This window comes from Pyxicephalus adspersus, chromosome 3, assembly GCF_032062135.1.
Source record: "Pyxicephalus adspersus chromosome 3, UCB_Pads_2.0, whole genome shotgun sequence".
NCBI lineage: Eukaryota > Metazoa > Chordata > Amphibia > Anura > Pyxicephalidae > Pyxicephalus > Pyxicephalus adspersus.
Window position 1 is genome coordinate 103,506,896 of NC_092860.1, and position 25,851 is coordinate 103,532,746.

General features: G+C 38.5%; 1 protein-coding gene across 1 annotated transcript; it reads left to right on the forward strand.

Annotated features, from left to right (window-relative positions):
- Positions 1-10,646: 10,646 nt before the first annotated feature.
- USP38 (ubiquitin specific peptidase 38) lies at positions 10,647-25,540 on the forward strand. The gene is given in 11 exon segments (XM_072405867.1): positions 10,647-10,804; positions 13,385-14,093; positions 15,283-15,418; positions 16,255-16,384; positions 17,975-18,076; positions 19,810-19,968; positions 21,545-21,738; positions 22,173-22,266; positions 22,346-22,468; positions 22,564-23,787; positions 24,586-25,540. Coding segments are annotated over 10 exon segments (3,006 nt in total). The 5' UTR covers positions 10,647-10,804; positions 13,385-13,411; the 3' UTR covers positions 24,748-25,540.
- Positions 25,541-25,851: the final 311 nt, after the last annotated feature.

Consider the following 25,851-nt stretch of genomic DNA (forward strand, 5'->3'; position numbering starts at 1 on the left):
CAAACGTTCATTATGTATGTTACTTAGACTACTCCAGGGCTTTGGAAGTAACTGTCCATTGAAGACATGAATACATTTCAAGTTGGCTAAAACAAAAAAAATATCATGTATGTTACTGTGATCTGTATCACCAACTAAAAATTAGGAAAATCTATTAAAAAAAAACTGTATGCGTAGTTTCAACTAGAAGCTCCTGGAAAAAAAATGTGAGATTCCAGGCCCTGATCAAAAAAGCTTTTGAATGATGCCAGGCCATTGCCCAGCAAGTTGTCTAACCAGCCGCTGGTTAGACATGAATATGCTCTAGAAACTGTTCATGCAGTTTTAAATTGAAGCCACTGATAGAAACAGGAGCTTTTCATTAGCAAGTTTGTCTTTCTTGATAGTTTAGCTCAAGCCTTCCACTTGCACCTGGTTCTGTTGCTCGCTAACCTTGGCCGATTTTGCATGTACTCCCTTGCTGTTTAGCCAAAACCATTTGAATATTTTGTAGGTATTTCGCTCAAAACTTTTGTACCTGGCTTCTCGACTGGTTAGTCAGGTACAAGTGGTAGGTCTGGGCTAACCAACAAGGGAGCCAGGGGCAGGTGGAGGGTCTGGTTAGCCAACAAGAGAGCCAGGTGCAAGTAAAGGTTGACACTCAGTTGGCACCTGGCTCCATCTCTGGCTAGCCCAGACTTTCCACTTGCTCCTTGTTCCCTTGCTGTGACAATTATATGTGACAAATGGGTGGGGTTGCTTCTCATTCAGGGGAGTTGGATTACTCACTATTTTGCCCAAGAACACTGCCATAAATAAGGAATAGTATCAAAATTAAAACGTCCTCCAAGAGCAACTTCTCTCAACGATACAGAGGAAGTTTGGTGAGGATCTGTGTATTTTTCAACATGAAGAAGCACCATATCCAAGGGAAAAAAATGAAGTGCCCTGAGATCATAACAATGACATTTGTCTTTATCATTATCTAGGGATATCAAAGCCTAGATAAATATCCAAGCTTGGCCAAACAGTGGAGCTGAATTCCCTTCTTAAAAACATGCAAAATAATACTTCCTGTTCGCTTTGCTACAACTGCATAAGCTTTATATTTTAGATGCTGTGGCAGTTTTTTGTTGCCTCTAAACATGTTGTTGATTGGATGTAAGAATCTAATGGATAGCCATATAGAGTTGTGAAAAAGAGAAGCCAGTTAGATTAGGTAGGTTTGGTCTGTCAAAACAATTAGTGGGGGCTACATATTGAATCTTTTACCAGTTTTAGGTACACTACTGTCATCACTTTTATCTAGAATGCCTAATTAGGTCCTCCAACAAACTAGAAAATGAAGAACAGGTTTTATTTGGATATCTTTTGACCAAGTAACTATTCAGAATATATAAATCATGTTTTAATGTAGTGCCTGATGGACTACAACCAAAAAACGGTTTCTCTCTTTCTCAAAAAATCTTTAGGTCATAAAGAATGTTTTATATTCTGCTTTTGAGATTAATGTATTATATGACTAAAATATATATTTTTTTTTTCTTAAAATCTTATGTATTTTGCCCCTTTTCATGTACTCTAAGGTTGTTCTGATATTATCTGCCTGTGTACGGATATCTTTATGAAAGATTAGACAGCATCTATACCATTGCTGTAGATGCTGACCTTCTATTCACAGTGCTATTTCTATTTTCTTAAAATGGAATTAGAGCAGAGCAAGTTGAGACAGGAAGGGTCCATGTTATAAAAAGTATGATTAGTTTTTTTTCATACAAATGTATATTCTACCAAAGAATGCCGTGATCCAATTATTCCTTGATTTATTTCCAACCCTGGAACATTAAGTCGATACCAAACACCCCTGAAAAAAACTAAATTGGCAAAACGCATCCAGTAACTAAGACTACAGCTGTTACTGAAAAACGCTAGTTGACTGGATGTAGAGTTTATAAACCCATCCCATAATGATACAATGGATTAGTAAAGGTTATATGAATATTTTATGTATGAAATTTAATATGAATACATAATTATACTTGTTTTAACAAAAACAGCCTGAAAACCCTGTCTTTTCTTTTTTCAAAAATTAGTAAAATCTTTACAGGGAGGCCAACATATACCCCTTCATGAATACAGGTACACAGAGAGACATTCCTCCCTATTTCCTACTTCTCCATATGATGATGCAACCTAGCTGTAAGATGTTCCATAAGCTGGATATCTTTAAAACATATATAGGTCAGAAATCCCAGAAGGGGATGCCTTGATATAGGACATTTGGTTGCTGTCAGGACATGGGAAGCTAATTTTTTACCAAGCTCAAAAAGACTCTGTATGGGCAGGCTCAACAAATGTGTAACTACATCAAAAGTTATCAGAACCTTAACAAACCCTCTTGGAGATCATGGAGTTCCAGATTAGGTTCGGACACGTCCAAAATATATGGCACATCGTATCCACCTCTCCAGCACGTATCACTGGGGTAGATTGCCTGTAATCTGTCAGGAGTGAGGATTGTACAGGAAAGACGTGAGTATTGAAGCAGGCACTGAGATCTTGAATGTATCCCTACATTGGGTTCAGAGAAGAGTCAGTTGGTATAGTGTTAACCGTTATTTGAAATTCTGCAGTTTGCTCTGGCATTCCACATATCAGCTTTTGCGTCAAATCCTGACTGATGGTGATCCACTCTTGACTTGTTAGTACTTGAAGTTGATCACAGTTTGTGAGCTTTTTCTTGCCCACCTAATTCTTGAGAATTAGCAACAGATACTTTAGGGGATTAGGATCTGGAGAGCTTTCTGGCTTCAGGTTTAAAAATTTAAATCACTTCATTATCACTTTTTCTCTTTTGGCATGATGCTCCATCATGCTGGAAATGACACATCATCAGACCAAACTGCCCTTGGATAGTTGGGAGAATATGCTCTTGGAGGGCATTTTGACGCAATTTCTTATTTATAGTAGTGTTCTTGGGCAGAATAGTGAGTAAGCCCATTTCCATGAAGAGGAAGCAACCCCACACATGGATTGTCTCAAAAACCTTTGCTGTTGGCATAACACAACACTCGTAGTGTCCACCTTTTCTTTCTCATGAAAATCAATTCCAGTCTAGATGTCTTAAGCAGTCTGAATGAGGATTCATCAGAGACAATACATTTGCACAAGTCTTCTGCCGTCACATACTTGCTCTGAATTTTAGTCTGTTCTTGATGTTTTTCTTGGCAAGAAGTAGTTTCTTTGCTAACCTTTTTTGTCCAAAAGTCTTCTCACTTTGCATACATTTGGACTCACACTAACCTGCTGCCAATATTGAGCAATGGTGGCAACACAATTCTGTAGCTGACTCCTCAGGAGACAAGCCTGGTTCTTGGTGGACACTATTGGAGGACCACAAGCCTTCTTCACTGAAAACCCACCTCTCACCGTGGGTTACTTGATGATCTGGTAAGTGTTTCTTTCAGTTGCAATATACTTAGCAGCAGTTTCTGTGTACATAAAGCCAGTTTGATGTAAAGAGTTGATAGCTGAATGTATTTCTGTGGAGGTTAACCATTGCTAACACAGGAAGACAATGATTTCAGGCCCATCTGCCCCCTTTTTATAGCAACCATCTGACAGTCACAAGGAGGTATATCATTCCTCCAAAGGTTTATCTATCATTTCGGAGAGATCTTGTGTTATGGCTCACCATGAAGACTCTCTCTTAATATGAGCTAATACTTGCAGCACTACAACTTAGATCATGTCAGAGGAAAACTAAAAATCTTGCAGTCCCTTTTTTAAAGTTTTGATGTATTTTGCTCTTTTGCAAAAAAACATTAGGGAGAGTCTAGAAATAGACTGAGCCTAGGAAATAGGAATATTTAGCTAGCAATTTATTTTCTTCTCTAGCAGAAAAAAATATTAGGATATAGAAGCTCATTAAAGTCTAGCTGCTGACTGCACCCCTGAGTTATCCAATTTTAGCATCAATTTAAAGTATACCTGCCATTTCTATAAATGTCCAAAGTAGTACTGTCCTGTTGAGGTGTCCGGCTGAGCATGTCCTAACGGAGTGCTTTTTTGCACTTTTATCAAATTTTCTTACCTGCTCCTGTGTTATTTCCTGCACATTACACAACCTTTCTCTTGTATCCAGTCAGTTATTTATCTTTTTTTTTCCAAATTTTTATTTGTTTTTATGCTTTCACAAAACCTTTCTTTGATATTCTGATTTTCTTACATTACAGTACACTTTTTCCCCAGTAGTTCCTTGGCCTTTCCTGTTTCTTAGCCTTCTTTACCATCCCTATATATTACTTTAACCCTATTTGGCATTGTTTCAAATCTTTTGTAATGTCATATTACTTTTTCAAATCTTTGTGGTATGGTTTATTCATAATTATTATGTTTCATCACATGGTGTTGGCGATTCGATAAATAGATTTTATTAACAATTCAATACGTTTCAGTGCATTGGATGTTTAATACAATAATTATCTCCTATTTTACATGTATTGTATGATGTTGTAATGTAAGAACCTAGAACCCAGCCATGGCAGTGGAGACTGAAGTGGAAATCCACAGCCTTCTAGAATACATACATCACATATCCTGTAAAGGTAACGTTTATTTTTATTTTTTTTTTGTTTTCATGACAGTTCCGCTTTAACTTCTCACAATACACTTAGCAATGTAAAATAACACGTCAAACACATATAAACAACAAAAAAAAAAAATGTACCATGATGAAAAAAGTGGATTACCTCTATAACACATGACTTCCCCTCCTATTGTGTGTTACTTCCCCCACCTCCTAGATTGTAAGTTCTTTCGGGCTGGGTCCTCTCCTCCTCCTTCTATGTCACTGTCTGTCATTTGCAACCCCTATTTAATGTACAGCGCTGCATTATATGTTGGCGCTATATAAATCCTGTTTATCAATAATAATACTGGTGTATTTAGAACATCACTTACAATAAACTGCTGCATACTGCCGTTAAGTAATATATATAACAGCCACCAGAGGGCACTGTAAGATAACAAATACATTTAATTTTTTTTATGCCCCAAAAATATATATATATTTATATATATAATAAAATATAATGCCGATGGTATAATGTTTAACTGACAGACATGCTTAGTATAACCAAAAAAGAATATTAGAAAATCTATACCATATATAATAATATTTATGTGATCAATTCTTCCAAATGTGCTGGCAATTATCCATTTTATTCTAATAGTAATCTCATTGTTCATCAAAAGTCTGATTTACTGAGATCCAAAGCTTGCTGGCATTATGAGTCTAGAACCTTTTCAGTTACCCAAGCAATATAGTCTTTGTTTTATATAGTATTTTGGTGTAAAGTGAGGGCAATGGAGGTAAATCAATGTTCAATCTGTTCACCTTCAGAATCTAAAAAATAGGCCTTTGTAATATATGTATTTAAATAAAAATAAAGTCTATTCAGATTCTGCATGGCAAAGTAAAGCATGGACATTGATGAATTACATACATACTCAATATAAATGGCTTGGGTTACAAATACATCCATTTATGTATGTGAGAATTTGGCATAACAAACAAAGCAAAAAAAAACAAAAGACAAAAAAAAAAGCTTCATCTACCGTTCAAAACTTTGACAGTGGGCAAGCAGAAAAAAGACAGGGATTAATGTGGGAGGTTACAGTGACTGTGAGTGATATAGCTCCTGGCCTATTGCAAACACACACATTTTCTTCTTTTTTAATTCAATAAAATTTAATATTTTTTTCTAGATATATAAATGGCAAAATCAAGTTAAATCAAATTTCATCCTCATGCTGTCTAGTATACACATCCTTCATAGAAAATCTGAAATATTCTTCATTGTTGTAAGGGATTAAACATATAGGGGGGGTTGAATGGTTTAATTTAAAAGTTTTAGGGTCGAGTTGCTAAAGTGCACCTAAACTCAGAATGTTCACTTTATATAAAGGGGTAGAAAATAAAAAAAAAAAACAGGGTACAGCGCCACACCCTTTATTCTCGATCGCCTACACAATCAAGAATGAATGAGAGCACAGAGTCTCCCGGGATACCTACCTCATGCATCCCAGAATGCTCTTGGCTGCTGGAGAAAGCACAGGTGCCCTTTTGCCAAAAGAGAAAGAAATTGTCAATCTCACACATGCGCAGTGAAATCAGCAAGATTTTTTCCCCATCTACGTCACCTGATTTCGCACCTGCGTCGGGTGACATAGGAAGAACCCGGAAGAGAGAAAATGGCGGCGCCTAGGGCGCCAGCCCGAAGGATGCCAAGGAGACGCAGGACCCGATAGATTAACCTTCTGGGCGGATCGAAGGTGGTTTTTTTTTTTTTTTTTTTGGGTCGTTTTTGAGTTTTTTTACTCTTTAAGTAAAAAGGTTTTAAGAACTTGGGATTTTTTTATTATTTTGGATCATATATTTTTCAGATTTTCCCTTCATTTATCAAGTAACAACAACTACTTGTGCACTGTACCTAAAGAGAAGTGGAGTTGTCACCCTAGACCTCTCTCTTACATAAGGATGAGGGGTTAAAGCGTACCTATACTCAAAAAATCAGCTTTGGTTTATAGATAACATAAGCCAAAGTTATTTTCATCTGAATTACTTTTTTTTTTTTATTTCCGCTTGCTTTTACCTTTAAACATCAAAAACGAGTTTTGGCCACACCCTCAGGTCTCTACACCGGCTAGGCAGAGAAGTTCAATTTGGGAAATGCCATTCGTGGTGGGAGCGTTTGTAATCCACTCCCACTGCCCCTATTATGCAGATTTGCCTGGGACTCTCACGTCACTCAGTGCAACTGCTCCGCCTGCAGCTGCTTCCTGCTTGTTCTCAGCCTGTGAGCTCTGCCTGCAGAGAGATTGGGATGGGGAGTGGGTGGAGGAGAAGGTCAGGAGAGGGAGATAACGTAAACTTGCCAGTCACAAGCTAGCCACTTCTAAACACTTCAGAAATCATTATATATTGCATGGATACAAGCTGACCCAGCCAGTGCCACCACGGAAGACTGACATTTTAGTGCAAGTAAGAATACATAAATAATTGAAAGACTAGTTTTTGAGTATAGTTGCTTTTTAATGAGTAGTTCACAGAAGATAACATTACCAGCTTTTCTAGGGTGTTTATCATTTCTGATTCAGTTTCTTGATGGTTATTAAGACAAATAGATTGGTAAATCTCTGCAGTGAACAAACCACCCATGTTCTGTTTGGCCAAGAGCAATGCAACTCCTACATACCATATCCCTACCAGCAATAGACTCCACCTCGCCTGGCAGCAGAGAAGGGCATACTCCAAAAGATTCTGTCACTTAGCTACCCTGACCTCACCTAACCCTACACCTTTTCATCCCTAACTGGCCAGTACTTGTATAAAAGTGCACTTTCTCCTGCAAACATGGCCACAATTACAGCATAATCTGTTACTTTCCCATAGCTGGAATCTACATCGTTGACCATTTTTATCTACTGCCTGGACTGACCTCCACCTGATCTCTAGACCACAAATTCTCTAACCTCTTGGATTTTATGTCTGGTTCATTGACCTCCTGGGCACAAGCTTTGAGTTGTTCACTCCTGACCACTATTGGACCCATTGGTCTATTTGCATGAATTCTCCATGAAACACCCTAAAAAATCATTGCAAACCAAATGGATTGAGAGATGTGACCTTATTTTGAAAATGTTACTGATTTATTATGACACTGACCTTATTTTGAAAATGTTACTGATTTATTAAGACACTGACTTCAATAGCTTTTAAACACTGATCCAGAATATGCAGATCTGGAAAGCCAGAGAAAAGTCAGACATATGAGTACTTGTTGTGGGACAGTGCCTGAATATAGGGAGGCAGGTGGTTCTAAGCCATGATTTCTAGGAAATATAAGCAATGGAAGTCTCCTCTTGGTTTGCTTCCTACCTGTCTGACCATTCCTTTCACATTTCTTTTTTTTTTTCTTTCTTTTGTTAATTCCTCCTCTCCTACTCAACTCCTTGTTGGTATTCCCCAAGGGTCCTCGGACCTGTTCTCTTCTCTGTACACCTCGTCCCTCAGTAATCTCATTTCCTCCTTCGATTTACAGTACCATCTGTATGCTGTACACACACACATTTCTGTTAACAACACTGTTATTTGTACCACCCCTCAGGTACATTGTCCTGGCGTCACCTTTGATCCTGCCCTCTCATTTACCCTCCGTATTCAGAACATTTTCAGGTCCTGTCACTTTTACCTGCGCAACACCTGTACTTTGCCTTCAAATCCCTCCACAGTTCTTGTCCTACTTACCTTTCTGACCTGGTACCTCATCACATGCAGGGCTCCAAGACTTTTCTATAGCTGCCCCGACTCTCTGGAATGGTCTTCCTCCTCCTATATTTTTTGGCTGTTGCTCCTACTTTCTGCTCATTTAAAAGACCACTCAAATCCCATTTTTTTAAAACTTGCCTACCCATCTTTTTCTGTCTACTAAAACCCTCACTACTTCCCACCATTCCATATCCCCTTGTTTTTGTGTAATACTTTCCCAACCTATGCCTGTATCTGTCTATCATTTGCAACCCTTATTTAATGTACAGTGCTGCATAATATGTTGACATTATATAAATACTGTTTCTAAATATTAATAATGTTTATCAGACAGGTTCACTTTGAGCTTATCCTGCTAGCCCCCCAGGATGATGACATCAGTGGGCTTGCACAGTAATATATTTTTGTTCTACCCTTTGGCAATACTCCAATAGGCTGACACAGACAAAATTGATGAAGCTGCGGTAGCCATCTTTTTATTCAGTGCAGTCTATTTCATGCAGGTACGGTAAAACGTGAAACACGAAAACAACTAAATAGAACTACACCTGGTCCAGCTAAATACAACAATTCTATGATAACGCCTAAAAACACTAAGCCACGGAAGGAGAAGTCACGTTAGGTGCTTTGTTTTGCCCATATTAAAAATGTCTGTTCAGTTGAACATGTGACATGGGTCTAGCTGGCTGGTGAAGAGTGATGTTTATGGCAACAGAAGCTGCTGGAGAGTACAGCCATTCGCCCCTCTGTACACCCAATCACTGAGCCCTGAGCCTAGGCTCCTCCTGGAGAACCTGGCTCCAATCCAGTAAACGTACCGTCTCTCTAAAGCAGTGGTCGCCAACCGGTGGTCCGCGAGAAGATTTTTGGGGTCTACGGCTCTGGTGCCTGCACCCCTGAGCGGGGTCAGGACAAGGACCCCGCCAGGGGAATGCACCGGCCAGGGCCTTGGACCACGTCCCCCATGCAAATCCCTGGCTCAGGGAAGTGGGCGGGCTGTGTTTCACGACAAAACCCGCCCACTCTCCCATCGCAGGCTCAGATCTGTGATGACAGAGTGGGCGGGGTATGACATCACTATGGGGGAGGTTCCTCCCCTTTTATTGACAACCGACTCTCCATGCTTGCGCAGTCAGAAAAGTCCGTCATTTTAGTAGTCTGCGGGACCAAAAAGGTTGGCGACCGCTGCTCCAAAGGATGGAAAATTGCCTGTTTATTGTGAGCAGACTGTTTCCCATCCAGTACAAGGACCTCCTTATTCCTTAGTGGTCAGGGTATTCAGGTGGTCAGTATTTGAATAGGAAATAGCCCAGGATCACACCCTACAGCCACCAAATACCAGATTACGGGGGGGGTGCACTGGCCAGGGCTGGGGATCATGTCTCCGGTATGCATCGCAGCCTCAGGGAGGTGGGCGGGTTGTCTCTGGAGACAGGTTTAGACCTGCGAGGGGAGAGTGGGTGAGTTCTGGCATCATGATGTCACTATGGGGAAAGTTTCTTACACTTTGACTGACACACGGCTACCTGCGCATGCATGATCCGGAGCCCAAAGATTTTGTGGTCTGTGAGTTCCAAAAGGTTGGGGACCACTGGTCTACACCCTCCTTTCCAGAACCACCATATACTAATACTACTAATAATTCTGAGCTCAAAAATCCCCCTGCAATAATACTAGCTATGTCACTTCTGACTGAACCCCTACATCATGCCTCACTTCCCAAACTTCAATATAACCCTGCAATAGTTGTGCACCCAATGCCCTCTCTTCCACCTCAATGATACAGTGCATACGACCTGTGCACCCCATCACCTGTCCCCCCACTTACATAACCCTGCAACAATAGCAGTGACCCCAACACCTGTGCCCCCTTCTCATACTCCCCTATACACAGCAATAATAGCAGTGCACCTTATTATCTGAACACATATATACCCTGCAGTACACTCCTCACATGTACTCCTATTCCTGAACCCTCACAATCCTTCCATAATAACAATGTTACTCATAGCTTGCCTCCCTGCAATGAAAGCTGTGCACCCTCTCACCTGCCCCCCTTCCTGTTTCCTTATCTCCGCCTTACCTTCATATTACCTGCAATAGAAGCATTGTACACCTTCACCTGTGTTCTCCCTTCATATCACCCTGTAATAGTATCGTACAACATCAGTGTACGCCATCACCTGTCTCCTCCATATCATAGTATCCTCTTCGTGTGAGGGGAGTCATTTTCTAGTGGCTCTGAGGTAAAGTTAACCCGCTCTTCTTCAACTTACATGTACGAGGCCCCGCCCACTTCCTGTTCACTGCCCGATGTCACTTCCAGGTCCATGTACTGGATTGGAACTAGCCGCTACCGAGCAACATGGCGGCCCTGTGTGAGGGATGGCTGAGAGCTGACGCTTATCGGGAATAGAAAGAGGAGCTTCTCCATAGGAAGCCGCTAGCTGAAAAGCGAAAGAGAAGGCGCCCAGCACACCTTGTGACCGGCCAGTAAGTGTGCTGATAATCCGGTGTATACAGAGGAGCAGTGGGCGCCTAGTAATCCGGGGGAAGCCTGAGCTCTGTATAGTGTGATGTGTGTATATATACAATGTGTGTGTATGTGTGTATATATATATATATATATATATATATATATATGTGTGTGTTATCACAATCCCTGCAGATAATGGCAGTGTGTATTCCCAGCTCCACAAATTACACCAAATTCATTAAATGCTTACAATGTCAGCCGGTGACACAATTGTTGTGGTATGAGATGATTCATGGTGTGTTGTGTAGCCGGCCTTGTTCATACATGATGGGTTATCGGTTTCAGGCCACACAAGGAATCACAAAAATATTGTTTGATAGACATTATCTGATTCCATACACATTGATGTTTTCTGTTGTATCTGGTGCTGCTGGTCTCCTGCACTGTCATTGCTGACATTTTAGTGCATTGTTATTAATATTATTACGATTTATATAGCGCCAACATATCATGCAGCGCTGTACAATAAATAGGTGATGGTGGCATGGCGTGTCTATGGGCAGCTACCGATTGTAAGCTCTAAGGGGCAGCGTCCTCTCCTCCCCCTGTGTCACTATATTTGTCATTTGGAACCCCTATTTAATATACAGCACTGTGTAATATGTTGGCACTATATAAATATATTAATAATAATTTAGATACGGTTGAAGCATTGGACACTGCTAGTTTAATTGTGAGACAGGGAATAGGAAGTTTTTACCACTAACAGGAAGTGGCTTAGCTAGTTTTATAATTACAGGAACATCAGGTATTATTTTAATGAAAGCTTCTGATTTAAAACTAATGATGACATTTTAAAACAGAACTATTATCAATAAAAAAAAACTTTCTAAATGGAAAGTCATCAATCCTTTCTTGTTCCTAGTCCATTAGGTTGTGCACCATTCCAGCACAAAATGAATACAAGACGTATGTGTCCCAGGAGGTTCCGGTCTATCCTTCAATTTAAATTATTTTATTAAAAATACAAAGGTCCCGCACACTTTTCTGCATAGAAGTGCGTGTGTGTCAATACACTAGTGGGAACCAGCTGTGTAATGGTGGGGTTTATATTTTTTGGCTGTTAAGTTTACAATATAAATCTTAAAGAAAAGTAGAGATATTACTACTAATAATAATATTATTAAACAGGATTTATATAGGGCCAACATATTACACAGCTCTAAATCCAACTGTGACTAGGGGTAAAAAAAACAAGCTGGAAGCTTAAAAAAGTAAAAAATAAACACTTACCTGGTCCTATCGGTGTCTTCCAGTCTTCTGCCATTCTCTGGCTGCGTCCTCTTCCTCGATCTGTTCCCCGGCGAGTGCGCTGAGGTTCCCCTGGAATTCCATGTCCAGCCGCCTCTAGGGGCGCGGTGAAAATTTAAATTATTGTAAATATGTGTACTGTATTAAATAAAATACACTGAATTCCTATGTCTAAAGCAGTACATTGTCCTTCATGAAAATTTATTTTACAGTATAATATAATAGTATGAGTATAATAAAGTTTAAAACACAAAATTATGTCAAAGTTTATTATAAATTTAATATTAAATGTATTTATTTAAATTATTATTTTGAGATGATTTTCTATTCCAAACTTTTTTTATACTCATACTAATATATTAAACTGTAAAATAAATTTTCATAAAAAACAATGTACCACCTAGACATATAAATCCGGACAGAAATGAACCACCCAGGAGGTTAAAAAGAAGTTGTTAATGACAGACAGATACAGACAGTGACACAGGAGGAGGAGAGGACCCTGCCCAGAAGAGCTTACAATTTTGTGATTCAGTGATTAACCAAATTGACCCTGGCAAACTTGATCATTTAAACTTACTAGCAAATGTACAGGGAATGTACCATTCCCGAGTTTTACAATGTAAATGTTACCGATCCCATCAATATTTTATAAATATGCCCCATGGAGTAAAACCTTCCACTCCTAAAGAGGAACTATACTCTAAACACAAAAAAAAAACAAAAACACACTTGCCTTCAATTCCGCAGGGCAAACTGATCACTCCGGTATCTGGTCTCGCGTCATCCTGACAACCTTCCGGGAGCGGTCGCAAAATCGCGTGACGTAGGATGAAAAAAAAAATTGCTGATCTCACTATGGGCATGCGTAGAAGGAGCGCCCAGGAGCCTTCCAGGATTGCCTGACGTAGGTATCCCTGCAGTCCTTGTGCTCTCATTGGAAATGATTGTTGCTGATAGTTTCCAGGAAGATACTCTACACATTGTTTTCTTCTATGGCGGGGGGGGGTTAAGGATGAGCAAGAGGCATCCTCCCCATTAACAAGCAACAAAGGTCTTTCATGTCAATCTTTTGGTGGTCCAACATGATGGATCACTAAACAATATCAGGATATCAGGCCACATTGGTACTGTCACCCAAAATTCATGTTTGTGATCGCTGACTGTTGAATTTTAGCAGTTATACTACCTACAAATAACAACACACTGGTATTTAGAAAACACATAGTAAGACTAAATGAGTTTTCTGGACTTTGGCTTTAATATCTGGTTTATTTCTCTTTTAGATGTGGAACTAACTATCTGGCATCACAATGGACAAGATTTTGGAAGGCTTGGTGACTTCTAACCATCCTCTGAATCTGAAAAAAGTTATTGTTAAAAAAGTTGTGGAGTCTGCAGAAAACTCTATCAACGAGGAGCAATGCAAGGCAATGTTCAGTCTCACCACTCGCTTGATATTAGAAGGAGAAGACTACTTTCAAAAACAAGTCGGGCACCAAGTTTTGGACGCCTATGCAAGATATCACCGTGCTGAGTTTGAAAATTTCTTCAACAGAAGCTTTGTTCTGACCCTCTTGCAAGAAGGCTACGGATCTTTAGACCCCAAAGATGTTGCTATCATTGACTATATTCACAGTGGACTCAAGTTGATTATGAGTTGTCCATCTATTTTAGACATATTTGCAGTTTTGCAAGTAGAAGTATTGAGAATAGTATGTGAAAGACCAGAGCCGTCGCTATGTGCTAGGTTAAGTGAACTACTAAGTGACTTTGTGCAATGTGTGCCCAAGGGTAAAATGTCCATTGCGTTTTGCCAGCAGCTTGTAAGGACAATTGGGCATTTTCAGTGCATCTCTACACTGGAAAAAGAGTTAAGGGAGTATGTTTCTCAAGTTACCAAAGTTAGTGGTTTGCTACAAAATATCTGGAAAGCTGAGCCATGCACTTTACTTCCATCTTTGCAAGAAGTGTTTGCTATTATTTCTTCCACTGGTAAGTGTTAATGAGTGTCCATATGTTACAGATCTCTATCTATTAATACATAATTGAATGTATTTCTTAAATAGCAAGTACTGAAGTTTGATTGGGTAGCGAGGGACAGCAACAGGAGCCAGACATTAGTTTTCAGTCTGATGTTCTCTTTTCACCGTCCAGTTAAGGCGGGGGGATGGAAAGGAGTCGTAAGGCTGCATACACACGTCAAATCAATGTTGTCAAAGATGAATGGTTGGGCGAAAATGCAATGTCTTCTGACCGGTGCTTACTAAAATGAAGTAGAGCACGACAGGGTGTTGTCCCCCCCAAAGCCTTTGTGTTACCTAACAGCCTAGAAAAATCTAGTAAAAAGACTTCTAACTTACCAAATAGATAAAGTAAAGATTTTCATACAGTGTTATGTATGTGTCAGATGGTATCAAACTCGTTTAGGCATGTTTGTTTCAAGTTGACATTTGTTTGAGTTTAAAAACTTCGGGAATTAAGGTGCAATCTTTCCCTAAAAAAATAGGTCCCTATTTCTACATATCTCTGTTCCAATGATCTTTACTGGTTTCAATTAAAACTTCCCTGCTATGAGTATGCCCCATCTATAGGTGTAAAAAAGACCACGGCTCACATGCAAAGCAAGAAGACCCAGCTGGGATGTTTTGTTGGAAAGGTTGTGTGGCACTTGGCAGGACCACAATAAGAATAGCTAGAATGAAGAGCAAGGTCAATATTTTACTTGGCAGGCTGCACTAAATAGGAGGATCAACTTGAGGACTATGAGAAACTATAGTGAATATCCAGTCATTTACATTTAATTTTGTAGGGATGTACGTCAACTTGAATATCTGTAAACTAGCCAGGAGCAGTATGCTTGTCTAAACGGCCAACAGGAGACTTTATTTTTTAATACATTTTTTTTCAAGTTTGAAAACTAAAAATGTATTTGTCTGAAAGTTTTCATGTGGATCCATATCCAACATATTCCATATAAACTCCCTGAAAAGTTGGCAAAATACAGTGTATAATTCATATTTCATATTTATCATATAAACACTTGAGAAAGTAATTGAGTAACAATCCCACCAAGAATGTGCCCGTATAGACAGTTATGTGTTTAATTCTTGTTGTGGTTTTAATGAACTAAATTTATGTGTGTTCTAATCTTAAATAGAAAACCTTTTTTTTGTGTTTTTAGATGCTTCATTTGAACCATCTGTTGCTCTGGCGAGCCTTGTGCAGCACATTCCCTTACAAATGATTACTGTTCTCATCCGAAGTTTGACCACCGATCCTAATGTGAAAGATGCAAGCATGACTCAGGCTCTCTGCAGGTATGAAATGTCAGCCGGAGTGCAGGGTACTATTGATACATAAATTGTTTACAAGTCCTATCTAATATAAACATTTCCTAATGATGGGTGCACATTGTTATGAGTAAATTGCATACATTCAATGATCGAAAGCTGGTTGAAAGTGGTTAAAATTGCAGCAAAACTGTACTTAAAGCGCAATGCCACACCAACTAATTGACTTTTAAAATTGTGGGGTAAGTGGGTGACTGTGCTGGATAAATCCCACCCGCCTCACTAGTTAACATTCCTACTATTTTGCTATTCATTATGGTCTTTGAGCAGAAATCTGTTTACATATTTGTGTTGTGGGGACATAGCCTTACTTGCATACATTACTGCAGCATGCATCTCAAATGCTGCTGTGGTGCTATTCATTTTCACTTGCACTCCAACACGCTTTCTTCAGTGTATTGCATTTCACAGTACAATATTTTGCAGTGTACTGTTGTAATTAATGCAGATCTGATTTTTGGACCTCTGTGGTCCTGGCTTGCCCATGAATATGTTCTGCTACACTGTATATGTGTGAATCAAGGTCATGGATCTTAGACGTTGTTTTGGTTAGTACATATGTTATTTCTGACATTGTTTTCCTTGTTTTGTCTGGCTGCTATCACTTAATGATCACATGAAGAATTTTATAGGATGTTAGCTATTCAGAGTCTGTACAGCAATGTTTGAGTAATAGATAACTGTTTTACTTTACTAGGCTAACTCATTAGTGTGTCTATCATTCGACAAAACCTCTAACTATTTACTGAATCTCGTGGCTGGAGAAGCTCAGTGCTTAGAACATGCTGTCCTTTCTCTTTCAGGATGATTGACTGGCTTTCCTGGCCTCTAGCACAGCATGTGGAGACATGGGTGATTGCTCTGCTCAAGGGACTGGCAACAGTCCAGAAATTTACTATTCTAATTGATGTCACTTTGCTCAAAATTGAACTGGTATGTATGTTAATATTTATGCTGTATGATCTGACCTTTCGATTTGTACTGTATTTACTAAAGTATTTTATTGTGGTTCCCAAAAAGCAAACTTATTTATCTATTATTTTATTTGCTAACAACATCTATAAACCTGGTACATGCAAACTACTGTCTATAAATATTCAGATCTGGCAGATCTTTGCCAGGCCAGAGAATGTTTACATGAATTTGTCTCGAATGATTAGATGACACATGGGAGAGTTGTAAAACCAAACTTCACCTTGTTCACAGGTCAGAACATCAAACTGTCAAAGAAGAAATATTAAATTTTTGTTTATTATTTTTTTTTTTTTTTTTTTTTTTTTTTTCTGTTAAAAAACAAAAGAATCCTAAATTGATTAGAGGTATAAAAAAGGACTCCAACCCTTCTTCCCTAGCCCATGATTGGACATCAGCATGTGTTATGGGAAGAAGAGGCAGCATGATCCAAATGCTGTGCTGCTAACATCTTGATGCCAATACCACAAAGCACCTTCAGAGTGTGGGCATTGTTGTGGAGTCCATGCCTCTACAGGGCAGGCTGTTTTAGTGACACAAGGGGGACCTACACAATATTAGGCTTCTGGTGTTATTGTTTTGAATGACCAGTTATCTGTAGCTAAATCATTGTATGTTTAAGGATAGTTACAAGGACATTTACATCTTGGTATTATGGTGTTTGATGTTCCGCTTTACGATGCTTGTAGAAGATTAAGCAGCATTGTACATTTTTACCTTAACTGAGTAACAAACAAAAGGTATTAATGATCTAACTCCTTTGAAGCTGTTGGATTGATTTCTGCTGATAAAACTAAGAGTGAGAAAAGAAAATACTATGATACATATGTAAAAGCTTTACAAGGTTATTGTAAAGCTGCGTACACACTTCCAATTTTTATCGTTCAAAATGAACGACGAACGATCGATTGGGCAAAAATCGTTCGTAAAAAAAGTAACAACGCCGACGAACGAGGAAAGTCGTTGGAAACGAATGACCGGACCGGCGGATCGGATTGGACGACGATCGTTGGCCATCGTTCGTGTGTACGATCGTTCGTTGATCGTCCATGGTCTGAGCATGCGTGACGAACGAACGTTCGTTCACTTCCTGTCGTGCACGTCACTCCCTCTATCGCTCAAACGATCGTATCTATTGTGTGTACAATATCTACGAACGATCGTGTCGTTATCTGTATGTGCAGGATCGGTGCTATACGATCGTTCGTAGATATCCTGCAGGATCGTTCGTCGTTCGTTTAACAACGATAATAATTGCAAGTGTGTACGTAGCTTTAGACTGTGTATTCCAAGTTACAAATGGATAATAAGATTTTCTAATTCTTTTCACTTTTTTGTGATGCACCTATTTTATGTTTGCAATATTCACTGCCTGGCCAAAAAAGTCCCCAACCCATGTGAAGTTCACTTAATCTGGGATTGATTCAGTCAGTCAGATCTAGCTTCAACAATGTTTTGTGCCAAAATAAGCATAGATAGTTTGTACATGCATACTGTATATAACAGACATGATCTATACCTATATATATTTATTTTACAATCCTGTTGCAGGTATTCAACAGACTGTGGTTTCCACTGGTAAGGCCCGGAGCATTTGCAGTGCTCTCACACATGCTGCTTAGCTTTCAGCATTCTCCAGAGGCTTTCCATATGGTATGTTTTGCAAACAATGTTAGTTATTCATCCAAAGTATATGTGCACCAACTTGTAACACCATAATTTATACAATCATAAAGTGTTTTAAAAACCATTTTGAGCTAGCTCATATTGTTGCAACAGCACTTCTATGGCTACCAAGCAGGGTATATTTGTTATATAGTGCACATTTGTTTCAGTCATCTTTCATTGTGAAATGCTGTGAGTGCTTCATCAATCTGCCAAGTAAACATGATAGAAGAGAGTATATACTTACCTGTCTTGTGGCATATGCCACTAATGTCTTCTCCTGAAAAATAGGTTCTGTAAAGTCCAGTTTGAAAAGCAACACTTCCAAAACTATCCATCATCTCACTGATTTCTCATCCTGACCTTAATGTTGCTACAGTGGCCTGTAATGATGTGGAGGTCAGTAGGATGAATTGTTGGTTTTCCCGTGGGCTTTAAAGGATCATTTTTTAGAAAGTGTGGTGTTTGGTGACACAAGCAGAATAGTGGTATGGACTTTCTTCTATGAATTCAGATTGTTTTGCTACATTTAAATATATTATAAAGGTTGCTTTGAACACAGTGTGGATTTTATTTGGAAAAGTTTTCTTTTAAAAGTCCTTTTCTGCTTTGACAAATACATGTCGACAAGATTGCCTGTAGCATTTCAAATTACATATATATATTAAAATTATATATAATACTATATATTAAAAATTTCATATTTTCAACCTAGATAACACTAGTTCTGTTAATGTATTTCGACATTAACTGCACATTTTCCATACTCTATTACCTACTGTATTGGTTAAAGCCTGTTCACAAAGCTCAGTAGCACAAGCACATATAACCTAATAGAGGATAGCGAATGACCACCCCTCTATGAGAATTAAAAAGGTTTAGGTATTAGGTTAAACAGATTGTATAAATGAATTATGTCTTACCTATTCTGTCCATCCATGCAATATTGGCCAAAAGATTCATCAGAAAAATAATTATTTGGCAAATCGATACGTGTGTGATGGATTCTGCTTCTAATCACTGTATTTTTCTCAAAGGGATTATTTTATGTGCATGAAGCTGGCATTTTCTTTATCTCAACCATAGCAGTTTAATTTTTGCCTCTTGTAATAAACGCATTTTTATCACTTACTTTCTTAGTATCAATGAAGGTATACTAGGAGATGCAGAAGGTCTAACTATCTTTAAAAAGAGATGAGCTATGAAGGTGGGATTGCAAAGTAGGCATAAAAACTGTTGCAGACATTTTCAGTGAAGTTTCTCCTAAATCAGGAGTTTTTTCTCCTGAATGTGCCATTTTCCAGACTTCAGACTAATCTGCAATTCACAGATCCAAAGTGTGCAAATTGATTTATTCACTATAGCAGTTTTATTACTAGATTCTACTTTTTGGCGTAATAAAATAAGAAAAGGAGAAAGAAGGCAGAGGAACCGGTGAAGTCTTCTAATGGCTTTGTTACTCCTGGAGATTACACTACATCAGCAGAGTTTAGGTTACCAGTTTGCATTTAGAATTATGATGATAATGTGAAAGTTGACAAGTAAGCACATATAATTTGTATGGTATACTTTATTCCATGGGAACCATAGGTTAACACTGCCTACTGTAGCTCTATATAGCTGTGTGTTTTTTTTTGGAGGGGGGGGGTTATGCTGCATATACAGTATGTGTGTATATAATTATATTTTGCAAATTTATGTTTAATTGTGTTTTCTTTAAGATTGTGCCGCATGTTGTAAACCTGGTCCAGTCTTTTAAAAGTGACAGCCTCCCAACCAGTTCAGCGTTCCTTGTTCAGTTTTCCGAACTGATGCACTGCATGATCTATCACTATTCTGGATTTCCAGACCTTTATGAACCTATCTTGGAAGCTCTTAAGGTAAAAGATACATTAATGTAACTAGTTAGTTGTTCCTTAAGACAAGTTTAGAGTTGAGAAAGGCTGAGAGATTACAGCTACATTTGAGATTTGAATTTTCGTAAATATTCTAATAAGATAATGTATCTTGTGTGCATGTGGAAAACTTTCTTGTTTGATAGATGATAAAATTACCACTGTGCTGTGAGGTAAACAAATACAGTAAATATGTGTGGTGGGAAAAAAAAGGCTCTAAGGATGCAGTAAGTGATAGGGCTAAGAGGGTTTTATTGCTCATAGTTGCAGCACATTGGGACATAAAAAGGAACTAAACTCAAAAGTGCCTAAAACCAAAAAAAAATCCACTTACCTTCACTCCCGCAGCACAGTAGATCCGTCTGGAGGTGTCTTCCCATCGTCCCGGTATCCGTCACTGAGGCGGTGCCATCTTTGCCTCTTTTTCCTGATTCTTCTTCCTACGTCGCCCGACACAGGCGCGAGATCAGGTGACGTAGATTGGACAAGAAAATTTTTTTCACGAAAAGGCTCCTTCTGCGCATGCCTGAGATGCTCAAGCATGCGCAGAAGGAGCACCCAAGAGCCTCCCGGGAGGCTTTGTGCTCCTATTTATTCTGGATCGCCTAGGGGTGCTTCTGCACACTTTTTTTTTTTTTTTTCACCTAAAGAATCTAAACATTTACCTTACATACAGCAATAGAACCTAATACATATTCATGTCAACAGTTGTCTTTTAGTTTACCTATTGCATGTGCACTGCCCTACTCACTACACCAGAACCCTTCCCATAGAAACTGTTTTTAATGCAGCTTGCTGCTCTCCTATTTCTCTTTGTATTGATTGATTACCTACAACTCGGACAATTAGTCTTGTGTTAACAGTTTGTAAATGTAATACTTTTCACCTAGTTTAATACTAGTTTTACTCATGTTGCCCATCCCAGATGTAGAAGCAAAGTTTGTATACCACAAGAATGTTATGAAACATCAAGGCTTATTTGTGTTACAGAAAACCTGTGTAACACAGTATGTGGAAAAGCTAAACATAAGACTGTATTAAAATTAGTAATGGTGTGGCAAAAAAAAAAAAAAACTACATTGTATGGGCTGTATAACCTTATACAATATTAAATCCATTCTACATATAACTGTGGACAATAGTACATTATGCAAAGAACCCACATAGTTCAGCCTTTACATTGCAGCGAACGTGTGACTAACCTTTTGTGTTTCAGGTCACACTATGCATGTTAGTTGTTATAGTACTTTAGCCAGCTACATTTAAATCACATTCATTAGTATATGTAAAATGAAGTTACCCTGGTTTCTCCATTTAAAGAGAAAGGGGGCAGGATAGTCAGATATAGTAAACAAGGGAGAAATACTTTGGCTTATTAACAAAGAAGGATTGTTTGCAAACTCTTTAAGGAATTTTTGTTGGCATGATGATCAAAGTTATTATTGAAATCTTCCTTCTAGGGAAGGTATTATGGGGAATTCCATGATTTTATGAAGCATTGCTTAAATAAAATGTGCAGATGTGTTGACAGTTTGCTTTTCTTTCATTCTTCTTTATGCAGGACCTGCCAAAGCCCTCGGAAGATAAAGTAAAACTTATATTAAACCAAAGTGCCTGGACATCGCAATCCAATGCTTTGGCATCATGTTTACCTAGGCTATCAGGGAAATCTGAAACTGGAAAAACCGGTCTCATTAATCTAGGGAATACCTGTTACATGAATAGTGTCCTGCAAGCACTTTTTATGGCTACAGAGTAAGTTTTATCACATTTACTTACATATTGTACACAATTACAGATCTGTGATATATTAGTTCATGATACTTTTTTCATCTACCCCTAAAAGGACTAGGCATGTCGCTTCATTTTCTACCCCATAGGCAAAACAGGATATCTCCCAACATGTTCCATTTGGAACATTTACCCTCATTTCTTGTTTTGCAAAGAGCTGAAAAATTTTGGATTTCCCCTGACTCTTTCTCAGTGCCAGTGGTTACCAATATACATAGGGTGATGAAACTCCCTAATTGAGACACACACAGCAATAGTAACTTATCCCTTGCCACCCTAATAGTAAATAAAAAAAAAACTGTGTCCAGATATATACTCTTTACTTTTCAGTGAAGGTTAATAAAAAATTGGGAACTCTATTTTAATATTATGGGTTGGTAATCTAATTCTGTATTCAGTTTCAGGAGGCACGTAATGTCGCTTAATTTAAACGGGTGCAATTCACTAATGAAAAAACTGCAGCACCTCTTTGCATTCTTGGCACACACTCAGGTATATTTTTATTATTCTTGACTATTGCTTTTTATCAGTCATAGCTAAGAAAAAAATAACTTTATTTCTCTTTGTGTAGAGGGAAGCTTATGCTCCTCAGATTTTCTTTGAGGCTTCTAGACCACCTTGGTTTACACCACGATCCCAGCAAGACTGCTCAGAGTATCTCCGCTTTCTTTTAGACAGGTAGATTACTGTTACAGTTCACATATATAAATGTACTTTTTTTACTTTGGCCTAACCTAACAGCAAAATGTATTTTGATTTAACGTTTATGGGGTATATATATGGTAATAGTTACAATGTTTTAGCACAGATGTACTTCCCCAGGTGCAGAACTCAGTGTGGGGTTGTGAAGAGAAAACTTTAATAGAGGGCATGTTTGGAGGAAAGTTACAGACTACCATTTGCTGCCTGAACTGTAGAAGCATTTCTCAGAAGATGGAAGCCTTCACTGATCTTTCTCTGGCCTTCTGTCCATCCTCTGATACACCTGCACAAAGCATGATCTGCTCCCCAAAAGAGAAAGATGATGATTGCATAGAGATAGACGTTACCCCTGCTGGCGAAGCTCAGAATGTTTTTGATAATTCAGCACAAGATAACAGTGGAGAGTCTACTAAACTTCAGGCTAGTTGTAAAACCTCTGTGGATACATCAGCATGCGATAACACATTGCAGCCTGACAGTGACATGTGTAGAAAGGCTGATCAGGATAAAACGCTCTCTGTTACGGATTTATTGAACTATTTCCTTGCACCAGAAATACTTGATGGAGAGAATCGATATCATTGTGAAAAGTGTGCTTCCCTCCAGAACGCTGAAAAGACTATGCATATAATAGAAGAACCAGAATACCTCATTTTAACTCTATTAAGGTTTTCATATGATCCTAAATGTCATGTGAGACGTAAAATCCTGGATAATGTGTCCATACCACTGGCACTCAAATTGCCAGTTGAGAGATCTACCTCGATGGCTTGTTCAGCAGATAGAACTCTAGATACAGACGTTCCTGATGTCAGTGAGAACCTGGCTAAAAAGCTTAAACCATCCGGTATTGAGGATCTATGCTGCACACAGCTTGTCCCTTATGTACTAAGCTCTGTTGTGGTCCATTCTGGTACCTCTTCAGAAAGTGGCCATTACTACTCATATGGAAGGAATGTTACTAGTTCATCGCGATATTTCTGCCATGAGAAAGCATACCAAGGTCCTTTAGTGAACAAAGAGACGTCCAACTCTGTTGTTGGGAATGACACTGCATGTAATGACATGCCTAAAGATTGGTTTCTGTTTAATGATAGCCGAGTGACATTTACTTCATTTCAGTCTGTTTTAAATATCACTAATCGATTTCCAAAGGACACAGCTTATGTGCTGTTATATAAAAAGCACAGTTGTAGTGATGAAAGTAATCTACATCCTAGTTCAGTAAATGGACATTGGGTCAATGGGGAACCACCTCTTCAAAAGGAGCTGATGGATGCCATTACAAAGGACAATAAACTCTACTTACAGGTACAAATACATCTACTCTACTAATTGTTTTTACTCGCATGCCTGCCCTGCAATTCAAACACATATCCAGCAGCAAATACTTGCCTTTCCTTCATTCCCCTGCTGCTCATTTAAGCATCCATGTAATACCTTAAACCAATTATTGTCTCAACAAGAGAGGGGGGTGGTCTACAGCCCTGTGTAACCTATGACTACAGCAACATGTAGCTTCTGAAGGGTTTTTCTTTTGCCCATGATGGCTGAATGGAGTGCTGGGGTGTTGGAACAGTAGGTAGGTTTATGCTTTTGGGAGGTCTGTATTAAATGCTAAAAACAAAGATTTCTATAGTGTTTTGTCTGCAATGAACTCTCTTTAAACTAGTTTTGCCTTCTTCCCCATAGGCTTAAATAAAAGTGTATACTAATGATCTACATTCTTCATATGTGGCTCCACTCAAATCCATGGGCAGCAGCAACCAGTGGAAAAGAGATTTTATTTCAGAATATGTATACATTGGTGTAAACTGCAGCTTCTGAGCAATGAAGGAAAATAAGTAGCTGGATGTGAGAGGGATGGGTAGTTCATCTTGGGAAGTGGATTAGCAGTAGTTAAATTGGTGGTAGACATATCCTTTTAAGGTAAACATTACCATACTAATTATTTACTGAAGTATAAAAAGTCTAAATTTTCCAAATTAAATGTTCTTTTAATTAAATATCTTAATAGCAGCCATCACTGTACTGTTCAGTGATGCATTGATACTGCAGAAGAGTATGAATAAAGATATCTTTTTAATAGTCATGTGTTTGTTTTCACAGGAACAGGAACTAAATGCCCGTGCGCGGGCTCTACAAGCAGCATCTGCTTCCTGCTCCTTCAGACCCAATGGATTTGACGACAATGACCCACCGGGAAGCTGCGGGCCAAGTGGTGGTGGTGGAGATGGAGGTTTCAGCACCATCAGCAGACTTGTCTTTTAAAGAACACATATCTATATAATGTCCAGTATGCACTGATGACTAAATCACACTGGACACGGACTTTGTAGTCCAATCCCTTTCTCACCTCTCCAAAGTGTTGACATATCACATTTTCCTTCAGACACCAATATAAATAATAGGCAGCTTATAATTTATATTTGCAAGAGATATGTGTGATTTGATACACACCAACATTTGTTTCCCATAATGCCTTGAACTGGTTGAAGCAAAGAAAATTGATTACAGTGGTGCCGTAATGTTAGAGCTGTGTAATAATTTAGATGGCTTTGTTCCCCAAACAAAGATTTGGCCACAGTTAGTATTATATTTAGAACACAAATGTGTTCTGTTTTCCCAGCGTATTGAAAGCTTTACGGTGCAACCTATGCGGAAAGCAATAACTGTCTTCATTGTGTTCTAGTTCAGGGTATTTTTGTTTTCCACTAAAGCTTCATAAAAGCATCAGAGGATGTATGTACATAATCTGTGACATTACTTTTTAAGAAGATTGCATGAAATTCTACAGTTTTTAACCAGAAAAAAATGCTAACTTTATAGTATTTCTAAGTTGTCTCAGAATTTTTAAAAATTCTATTTCAGGGAATACACCTGCCATGTAAAAATGAGGGAAAATTATGTATGTGCCTTGCAGTCCTGTACATGAGAAATGAGATTCCTTTGGATTGTAGAGTGTATTATGTATTCTACCTTGTCAATATTAAGAGTTGCAGCTTGAACTTATTTTATTGCCAGAGAAAAAAAACACAGTGGTTCCATAAATTGCTTTAACGGATCATTTGTTTTTCTCAGTTTTTTAATGGTTGGTGTCAGTGTTGCTTAGCAGAATTAATGGGTAACTCCAACTAAATATAATTTGACAGTTCCCTAGTCACAACAATTAGTGCTAATATATAGCTAATATACTGTTCATATTACAGTTTACCAGTGCATAGATGTGGAAGCTGCATTACTTTCTTTTTCGAGGCAAAGAACATTTTCTGCAGCTACAGAAAAATACCTGAGGAACCGTCCAGAAAACCAGTTCCTTGTAACTTCCTGTGTAGTGATCTAAAGTTTCCAATCATGTTAACAAGTTTTTCATTT